This window comes from Selaginella moellendorffii, unplaced genomic scaffold (genome assembly GCF_000143415.4).
Source record: "Selaginella moellendorffii unplaced genomic scaffold, v1.0 SELMOscaffold_6, whole genome shotgun sequence".
NCBI lineage: Eukaryota > Viridiplantae > Streptophyta > Lycopodiopsida > Selaginellales > Selaginellaceae > Selaginella > Selaginella moellendorffii.
This window is the reverse complement of record NW_003314267.1, coordinates 2,322,779-2,333,729: the sequence shown is the minus strand read 5'-3', so window position 1 is coordinate 2,333,729 and position 10,951 is coordinate 2,322,779. Positions and strand designations below refer to the sequence as shown.

The following is a 10,951-nucleotide window of genomic DNA, read 5'->3' as shown; positions in this document are numbered from 1 at the left end:
CATACATATATATATATATATATATACACATACATACAGATATACATATATACATATATACATATACATACGTACATACATATATATATATGTATACATATATACATATACATACATACATACATACATATATATATACATACATATATATACATACATACATATATATATAAATATATATACACATATATATATATATATATACATATATATATACATATATATATATATATATATACATATATATACACATATATATACATATATATACACATATATATATATATATATATATATATATATATATGTATATATGTATACATATATATATAATTATATATATATAATTATATTAATTATACTAATATACTAATTATAATAGTATAATATATAGAACATCTATTCAGGATTAAATCTGATCCATCCATTTTTTTATATAAGTAAGGGTCTAAACCCCAATTAATATATCTATTCTTATATCCCAAACACCAATACAATCTGCAAATAAAGTATTAAATTTTTTTTAATTTTTAGTATATAATTCAATTTTTAATGTTATACATTATAGTTTAATTGAGGAAGAATCAGTTGCTGATCTAGATAGGATAAAAGGTAAGTATCTCTCATCTTTTCTCACTTTGAATAGGATTGGGACTATTGACAGCCAGATAAGATGCCTCTTTAAAATCTCAAACATATTCATTCAGTCATATGCTGTTTTTGTACCTATACACTGCAATGTTACTCTCTTCTGCAAGCAATGCCCAGCATTGGCATAAATGTTTGACATCATGACACAGGCTGTAGCATACATCTCTCCATCTCTTGCTGATACCAAAACTTTGATAGCAGAAGTGAAGGCAAACTCCCCAACGCAAACATCTTTCCACTTGCAACAAGCCGCCAACAGCGTCATCCAAATCACGGCATTCGGCTCCACTCTCATGCTCTTCACCATCCTCACTGCCTCGTCCATGCGATTTGCTCTCCCGAACAAGTCAACCATGGCGCTGTAGTGCTTCAACCCGGGAGAGATGGCGTGACCGCTCGCCATAGCCTCAAAGAGCTCTTTCCCCGTGTCCACCAGTCCAGCGTGACAACACACATTGAGAAGGACGAGGAACGTCGCCTCGTTTGGCCGGAAGCGCAGCTCTTGCATCCTCTCAAAGAGCTGGAAAACGCGCTCGTAGTCACCCTGGCGGCTGTAGCCATCCATGAGAGCGTTCCACGAGACTGTGCTCTTCTTCTCCATCGACTCAAACACCTCCAGAGCTTCGCCCATGCTTCCACACTTGCCGTAGAAGTCGACCAGAGAGTTTGCTGTGGCGGCATCCTTCTCGAGCCCAGCGCTGACGATCTCCAGCCGGATCTTAGTGCCAGCTTGCATGTCCCCGAGGCTACCACAGGCCTTGAGTGCCGCGATGAAGGTGACAGTATCGGGAGCAAAGTTTTCGTCGCGCATTCTTGCGTAGAAACTCAGCGCCTGCCTGCCCAAACCATTCTCTGCCAGCCCCAGGATGATGCAGTTCCACGAGACCACGCTTCGAACACGCATGCTCTCGAAAACTTCGCGGGACTCTGCTATGAGCCGGCATCTCGCGTAGAAATCGATCAGAGTGTTGGCTACGAAGACGCTGAGCCCCTGGCCTCCTGCTGCTGCTCGACGCCGGATAGCTGCAACTCTCTCTTGCAGATTTGCGTTGCTTGCATCTTGGTTTTCTTCGTCCACCAAGCTGCTGCAAGCTTTCAAAGCAGCTACGAAGGTAAGATCGTCTGGAGCACAGCCTTCGTCCTCCATTTGCTCGTAGAGCTTCAGGGCTTCTTTTCCATCCCCGTTCTCGGCATAACCAAGAATCATCGAGTTCCAAGTGACCAGATCCCTGTCTCGTCCCAAGCTTTCGAAAATCTCCCGAGCGTTCTTAAAGCCGCCACACTTTGCATACGCCGCAACCATCGCATTTGCGAGAAATCTGTGCCGCTGCAACTCATCGCGTCCTGCTTGACCGTGGATCGCCTTTACTCTTTGCAGACACTCCAGCTTCACCATCTTCGAGTCTTCAGCTGGCTGTAGATCCAAACTCTCTACCAGAGCCACGCAAGCCTTGAGCGCAGCGATGTAAGAGACGTGGTTTGGAGAACAGCCTTCGTCTTGCATTTGGCGATAGAGCTCCAACGCTCGCTTGCCATCACCAGCCTCGGCAAATCCAAAAATGACGCAGTTCCACGACACCAAACTCCGCACTGGCATGCTCTGGAAAACTTTCCAAGCGTCGGTCATGCTCCCACACTTGGCATACATGTCGATCAGCCCGTTTGCCACAAAAACGTGGAGCTCGCCGTCAGAACTAGCAGCAGCCGCTTGACTGTGGATTGTTCTTCCCAAAGCCAAACACTTTGTCTTCACGAGCTTGCCTTGTTCTCTCCCTGCTAAGCTGATACACGCCTTCAAAACCGCTACAAAGGTGGCAGCGTCGGGTTTAAAGCCTTGCTCTTGCATCTGTCCATACAGATCCAAAACGAGGCCGGCCTCTCCATTGAGAACGTTCCCCATAATCACACAATTCCAGGAAACCACTGTCGGATCCACCATGCTCCCAAAAACCGTGAAAGCATCGACCAAGCTCCTACACTTGAAATACATGTTCACCAGGCTGCTCGCGACGAGAACTTGCGAGTCGTGTCCATCTCTGGCAGCTCGTGAGTGAATTGCCTTTCCCCTTTCCAGATAAAAACTCTTATCAGCCCCTTCCTCTGTCACACTGGAGCAGCAGCAAGCCTTGAGAGCCGCCAGCAAAGTTACACGGCTCGGAAAAAATCCCTGCTCCAGCATTTGATCGTAAAGTTGGAGAGCCATCTTTCCTCCTCCATTTCCAGCATAAGCCATGATGATCTCCGTCCATGAAACCACGCTGTGCTCTTTCATTCCTTGGAAAACATCCAAAGCCTCCCGTAAACTTCCACACTTCGAGTAGGCCGTGATCAAGCTGTTGGCCACGAAGATGTGAATTCCAGAGACCATCTCCCGTGTAGCTTCCCTGTGTAGCACTCTAATCTTCCCCAGGCACTGGATTCTTTCCACACCACCACCGCCTTCTTCTTTTTTCACTTTCTCTTCTTCTCCGGCCACACCAATGCAAGCCTTGAGCGCTGCCAAGAACGTTACGTGATTCGGCGGGCAATCCATCCTGGAGTAAAGCTCTAGCGCCTGATGGAAATCGCCAGCGTGAGCGCAGCCCAGGATGATACAATTCCAAGTCACGACGCTCCGGCGGCATTGCATCGTCTGGAAGATCTGGATCGCCTCCCCAAGGCTGCCGCATTTGGCGTACATATCCACCAGGGCCGTGGCGACGCAGGTATTTCGATGGACCATCACCACAGATTCTTGGAGGAGCTGCGCGTGGATTTCCCTGCCAGTATCTAGCCGATTGAGGCTGCCGCACGCCTTGAATGCCGCGATTACCTGGGAGGCAGTCGGCATTTTGCCAGCTGCTCGCGCCTCCACGTAGATTTCTAGCGCTTGAGCCGCGCCTGGCGCCCGGATCTCCATAGCCGTACATACTCGCATAAACCCTAAAATGAAAGCATTACAATTAAAAAGAAATATTCTATATCAGAACATTTTAGTTAAAATAATAAGTTCGTTCCAATATACTTATTTAAACCAAATCTTAATGGTGTCTTAACTCTATCTTAATATCTAGTAAAGAACTTAAATTTGTGGTAGAAATCATCTGAGAAGTCACCAATTCCAACAGCAATAGTGACATAAGACTGAGAGGAAGTTGGACTTGGAGAGCAGTGTAATAAGAAAAGAGTTGGGATTTATTATTGGATTTGACATTACAGGAAGGTTATTTTTCTATTTCCTTTTTCATATTTCAAATAAAAATGATTTCTTTGATAAATATCTAATGATAAGTGCACAACAATAATAATAACTACATTACTTGGTACTTGCTTGAGACCCAAAACGTAAAATCAAAAAGGGAAAAATCATAAGCTTCCTCTTGAATTGGTTAAGAATCAGACCCAGCTAAGAGATAAACCTGCTATCAAAGTTTGATGAGCTGTGGTCACAAGATAAAAGACAATGAGCTGGGGTCTCTTAATCTAAACCGGTGACTCTTAATCTTGTAATTGTTTTATAATTTTGTAATAGCCAAATTTGCAGTACTTTAGGCAATGAGAATATTGGCCAGTGGATTGATTATGCCCTCAGTAGATGCAGGAGGAAAAATTCTTGCTTGATCCATGTGTATAGTGGTGATGGCCAGGAAGTGCTGGCTTTTGGTCCAGGAGATGTAAGAAGATAAGAAAACTTTACTTCAAATGAAATTATTCAGAACACTCCAAAATAGATAAGAACCAAGTTGCTTCTTCAACTACCATAGAAGTGCCATATCCAGGAAATATTGATAGTTTTAAAAGATTATTTATTACATAGGACTGGAAACAGGATTTACTCTCCATTAATGAACGATTGAGATGAAATCCCCAGAAGCTTACCATCATATATTTGCTATCTCTATAGCCTTCACTCTGCACCAGCATGCTAAATGCTTATTCTTCTTTGATTAATTGATGAAAAAGCATGGATTGACTTTTCTCTCATCTGAGCATAGCTTAATATCACATGCTTTGATTTAAAAATCACTTAGAGCCTAGTTAAAAAAAGCTTAAATTACAGCTCTACCTTTTTCTTGTAGTCCTTGCACAACATTATAATTGTTAAAATAACATACACACAGTGTTCATGTAGAGAAGAAATCACTCACAAGAGAGACTTATAGCCCACTACCACTGCTAGGGAGAAGCATTCGCTCCTAATTGCTAACTTTGAAATGCTAATCTAAATTCTAGAATTTAAATCTAATATGAAAATAAATATGGAGTCAATTTCAAGAGTTATTATTAAATAGATTCAAGAATTATATAATCAGCATTATCAAGAAGAGTTACAGTCCAGCATTTAATTTGCCTCACTTCTGGCACAAGACAATAAAGTTGTTAACAGTTCCTCTTCGTTTTTTTTATAGATAAGTTCTGTTTGCAAAGCAATGCAAAGCATTAAGAGCTTGCTGGAAACTATGATTATTTACTAAATTTCCAAGAAGGCATGAGATTCATGCTGATTACATCAAGTAACAATCAGGTAAGCCTTTAGTGTTATTGCTCATGGGTCATGATCTCCCTTATCTTGAGTTTAGAGAAGCCTACAAGCATCACCAGATTGTGAGAACTCAGCCAACTATGTATGTCTTTGGAGACTGCCATTATAAGTACTTTTTCTTTAAATTTTATATAATCTGCACTGCTATAGATCTTGTGAATGACATTTTCAAGACCCCAGGTTCCTCCGCTTTCTCCATCTTTCTGAAAATCAATGCAGACAATTGCAAGATTGGCAAGGTGATGGAATCGATAGTAAAGCTTGCCATTGTGTAGCTCCGTGTTCTTCTCTAGGACAATATGTTCTTCTCTAGAAGGTTTTTCATGCTCAAAGGGTGATGCAACGCTTTTGGTGGTAGGCATTCGTGCATGCAACTAGACAACACACTCTATGTTTGCCACTAGCAATATAACCCATTGTGCTTTAGATTGAAGGCTGCAAAGTAAACTCGTCTTACCAAATATGGTTGCTTGGCCACTTCTCATGGAAAATATATGCTTATGAAAAGTTTTCTTTCCTTACATGTAGTAAAGAATAAAGTATTGTTACTATTGGTGTTTGGGAGTAGCTAAAGTATTATAAGTTATTGGGATTTTTTTATTTATTTGGACAACACTCTAAAGCTCTATTCACGGGGTGGTGCAGTTATAGAAATCTAGTAACACTTGAATTATTGTTTGTCTTTTAAAATTAACAGTTTCTGCCACGTAAGTCTATAAGATATTCATAATGCCAAAGATATCTGGAAAGATTAGACTTAAAGCTTTGTTGGCAATTTTCTACTATTCACTCCAGAAAGAGGGAAATTAATTATAGATTAAAATTTTAAAAGAGTTATATATTTTCAAAAGAAGATACACATTATCATGGATTATGATGTTAGATTGATGAACTTGGTTTCATCTACAATTATACAAAATATCTATTATACATTACCTTCAATTTATCAATTGCCTATAAATTGTAAGAATACAAGGACATAAGTTTGAAACTTGATATGTTCATATATTATTTACATCTAAACATTACATATAACTAGTTTATAAATTTGGATAAAAGAGATTTTAAGCTTGGTTTAAAGTTATTACATGTAAAAAAGCTATGGTTTGGTTCATGGTCATAAAAAGTTATGCATGTCCTCCAAAGACCTATGATGAGAAACATTTGGGACTTACAAACAATCTCTACAATGTACTTGGCAAGCCTACCTTTTCAGTGTCTTCTCGTGTTTGAGTTTCATCCAGTAGAGGCAGTGACTTCAAAGCAGGATTCACTCCTTGTGATAAGTCAATTTACACTAGGAGAGTGTGGACACTGTTCGGCCATCAGAAATCTCCAAGGTTTGTTCCTGGATGAAAATATTTTCACCCCAATTTCTTGAAAATGTGAATAGCTGACAGATCTCGCAAAGGGCCATCAGATCTCTGCTGTCTTCTTTTATCCTTCACCTGTAACTCATCTTCTTTCAGTTTTTCCTTTCTTCTTTTCATTCAGATATGTAATATTGCTACTGAATAAAGCTTTTGAAAGCAATAAAACTATAGCAAATCAATCTCCACAACAATAGATTGGGAATGAAGAAATAAAAACAGTAGATAGATCTTCAAAGAAGAACAATCTTAGCTCGTTCTAAAAGCTGGCGTTCTTGGCATGAAATAGGATTTCAGGCAAGCAGTTTGATCATCAACTTTCGATTAAGTTTTCTCTGTTTTCTAAAATGTTAGCTCGGATAACTCTTGTCTGGCGGTGACGGTTGATGGGCGAGCTTGCGAGCTATGGGATCTCACAAAGAGGTCCCAAATAAGCACGATTCCTCTTCCTGGAGCAACGTTTGGCCGCTTCTCTCTGAGGGCCAATGTTTCCTGTTATATGTAAAATTGGATATTATAATGCATCAATGCCAAAAATAGCAACTTTAAATAAGGAGGAGACCATCATTGAAATTGGTTAAAATCAAGATGATGATCAACAAAGCTCCTTTTTCCATTATTATGAACTATTTAAACATGTCTTCTAAACTAAGTGATAGAAGTGGAAGGCTCCAGAGAATCTGTCCCTACAACATGAGAAAGATGAGCATGAAATGAGCTAAAATCATGAAGGCTCACCTTTCTCAAATTGAACCATCATGTTCTTGCTTAGATAGCCAGTTTCATCTAGTTGGAAAGGATAGTATCCATATTTTGTCAAGTAACAACACTTCTATATAGTCCCATACTGCAAAAACTTATTGGATAACCACAACATAACAACTTCATTTGGATGTATTCTCAATAATTAGAACTCATTATAATGTTAAAGCATTATATTCATAAGCATATTGAAAGCCAGTTAAAACTACAACTTGAAATTACGTTGTAGTGCAAGAATTTGCATTTTGAGAGTGGGAAAGTTTTCCTCAAGTGCCTTATAGTCTGAAAGGTGAAAGGACTCTTTTTTACAGTGCCAACACAGATTTCTAGCGAGCTTGCTAGATGCCTTGAAAGGAGGTCTAGAGAACCTCATCATGAAGTGCAGATTGTAAATCTCTTTTCTCACCAATATTTGATGGAAATCTAGAAGTCTGTAGAATTTGAGAACTACAATTGATTCTTTGTAGCGTTTCTGTAGAACTATTTTCTTCCAAAACTGCAATCAACACTGCCTCCAAGCTATATTAAGCACTTGGAAGTTGCTCCTAGAAGTAGCATGACATGCTTGCCAAGATCCAGGGAGCTTATTTCTATTGGAGGACTCAAAGGTGCCTTATTCCTCCGACAAAATATGTGTGATGAAATGATGAACACTAACCATAGCAACACATACCATTCACATAAAGCACTAAGTATATGTGTACATATGAACCAGGTCCACTCCTGGAGACTTCCCCATTGTCCCTTTCATCTGGCACATGCTCTTGAACCTGCTGCTTCAGCTCAGCCAGTCTATCCAGTAGGATGTGTGTCATCATATAGCTAAGGAGCTTGTTCACAATTAAGTTCTCTCCACTCCACAGCTGTGAAATGAGTCCCTTCTAGTCAAACTTTTTCAAAGTGGTGATGCCTCCCAAGAATCTATGAACAATTGCTGTAGGACACACTTGAAACTAGCAGAAAAAAAATCCATCACCAACAGAAAATTAAAAATAGAAAAAGAAAAAAAGGAACATTTACCTTGTCAAGCATGATAACAATGTTTGATTATAGACACCCTCGACCTGTATGGGTTACAAACTTTCAAAGTCTCCTTTGATATAATTTCAAACCTAGTTCTCGGTGTCAACTCCATAAGAGAAATTGGCATCCTTTCTCCTCTTCTTGGAGGCAGTATCCAGATTCATAAACTCCACCTATAAAAATGTGAGTTAAGATCCAAGTTTAAACCTTAGAACAAGGCCATATTTCCAACTGACCGTTTAGTAGGCAAGATCTAACACCCCCTGTCTCATCTCTTCAAGCTCCAACTTTGTCAGAAGTAATACATACCGGATGATGCCACTCCTTGATAACATCTTGTGAATCTCCACTCCAAGATTAAGATAGCTCCCATGACAATACTGGCTTCCACATAAACAAAATGAATTATTGTACTCCTCTTTTCTCTGCAAGACAATGAGTCATTCTTGCACAATCATAAAGAGGAAAAGAGCAAACTTCGCCTCCTTCCCTGCACAGGATTATAATTGAAAATTAATTCTGTATTGGTCATAAAGCATCTCCAATGATGTATTGGCCATTGACAGCAGTCACCCTAGCAAACCCCATCGAACTGATTCTCCTCTGCCCCGCAATTTGCCTTGCATGAGAACTTGCAAATTTTTCTTTGTGCATGGCATCCACCACTACAAGATCGTAGCCAGCAGCATCACCCTGTAACCTTAACTACACTCAAGAATCTGGGTAAGTACACATTGCTTGTTCTCATTTTACCCTCGGCCGCCATAAGCTTGTCCACCTGTGGGAAGAAGCGATTGAGGAGAAGAAAACAATCCATGATTTGCAAGATGGCACATCCAATCATCCAAGGCAATTACATCGGAAAGGCCTTGATAAAACTTCTCTCTTTTTTTTCCCCTGCGTCTGGAACTGTTGCCAAGCAGCACATAATCTCCCTGTATCTTTCCCAGAGTTGGAGTAACCCCTGCTTCCCATTGCTGTGACTACGATACCAGTTGATAAAAAAGAGGCGATCCATGGCTGCTAGAGCTTCTTCTAAATCCGCGAGCTTCTCAACACCTGCAGTGGCTTGCTCACCCGGCACTCTTGTTGCAAAAGCTCAACTGTGAAAACATTGGACGAAGCTGTAGTCATGGAGATAACGTAGGCTCCAAAGCAGTCGGGTGGCAACTCGGATATAACGTAGAATGTGCCTAGCACATCCTGGACCTTTTCAGTCATATGAAGATCAGCACCAAAGAGTGATCTCTTGCTGCGGAGCTCTGTGAGCAGCAGCCATTCTTGCCTCTTCGTTGCTCGCTAGCTTCTGTAGTTACCCAGGCCGAGATGATTTATGATGGCGTCCATAACATCTGTATGCCTCTCGGACTCCTGGCAAATGTCTAATCTCACGAGTCCCAGCCCGAAGCTCGCGACGTGACGCATGAAGTCCAGCAGGCTTCTCAGCAATTGGCTTGTCACCTGTAGAGCAGAGAGAGCAATCTCAGACCTCCAAAGGCTGCAGTATGACTTGGACTTGGAGGGTCTCCATCTATGTGTGTAGAAGAGCCCAATACCTATGAATATGTAGCTCCTGAAACTCTTCCCCAAGGTGTGCACTCACATATATTACAGAACCTGCAGGCCGTGGTTCTTGCATAAATATTAAAATTCATTTTATCGTATTGTGTAAATGTATGAAATCAGTACTATCTTAATATATACTATTTACTGTTATTATATATAAGAGTTAGAATGTGGTTCCAATGTATACAACAGAGTACCAGTAACATTACACTACCAGGCTACAGGACTGGATTGTATGCTAGCACTGAAGTCTAGCAACAAGTGGAAGCTGACAGAGGCTCTTGGAAGTATAGATCTCTATGGGTCACTGTTGCGAGGGAAGAGTGTAGAGCACACCAATTTCCATGCATATGAAAGACCTAGAGGCACTGACAATACTTAAAAGGAAAACTTCCCTTGATCGGCCTGCTTATAGGCGACTGGAGTGACCTCCTCTTTTGCAGCTCGCAGTTTTTGTATAAAGTGGTGCTGCTATTATCTTGCTAGTGTAACTATTTGCACTGTTATTCACGATGCTAGTGTTGTTGTGCTTGACATCTAGAGATAAAGAAGTCGACTTCACTGGACTGGCAAAGCTGTCTGCGGAGTTGATGATTCTCGTGGAAGCCTGCTGCTGTGACACATGGCGTCAATGGCTTCTGGTCGGCTGGAAGCTCAGAAGATAGGCACCTGTAGGCAATAATCGGGGGTGGCAGAAGCGATCTCACTGACAGACCCCCTGTGTTGTTATCCTCGAGCTTTGGAGCTGGTGTTGCATGTCCGGCTCTTTCTCCTCCTCCCATGGATAGACGGCCGTTGGCCGGTATGTTGCCGCTGGCGGCACTGTTTGCCTTGTGCCTAGACCCGCAGTCTTTTTGTTGTTAGGCTTGATAGGACTTGGATGTAGCTTCTTGCTTAGTGATTAGTTGCTCCTGGATGCGCTTGTGATCTTGCCAGCCAGAAAACGATTTTTTTCGCATAGGTGTAACTATAGGAAAGCAAATGCTTACCCACATCCGTCGCTTCTCTTCTTCCTTTTCACATTGCAAGTGATTGTATTCCTCAAACATTGGAAAAT

General features: G+C 41.0%; 2 protein-coding genes across 2 annotated transcripts; both read right to left on the bottom strand.

Annotated features, from left to right (window-relative positions):
- Window positions 1–662: 662 nt before the first annotated feature.
- LOC112345013 (pentatricopeptide repeat-containing protein At5g16860-like) lies at window positions 663–2,645 on the bottom strand. The gene has a single exon (XM_024670849.1). It carries the CDS (start codon window positions 2,639–2,641, stop codon window positions 704–706), a length of 1,938 nt encoding a protein of 645 aa, XP_024526617.1. The 5' UTR covers window positions 2,642–2,645; the 3' UTR covers window positions 663–703.
- Window positions 2,644–3,550, bottom strand: LOC112344983 (pentatricopeptide repeat-containing protein At5g04780, mitochondrial-like). Its single transcript, XM_024670740.1, has 2 exons — window positions 2,734–3,550; window positions 2,644–2,651 (listed from the first exon to the last, which is right to left on the bottom strand). Exons 1-2 carry the CDS (start codon window positions 3,548–3,550, stop codon window positions 2,644–2,646), a joined length of 825 nt encoding a protein of 274 aa, XP_024526508.1.
- Between the last annotated feature and the right edge of the window lie 7,401 nt (window positions 3,551–10,951).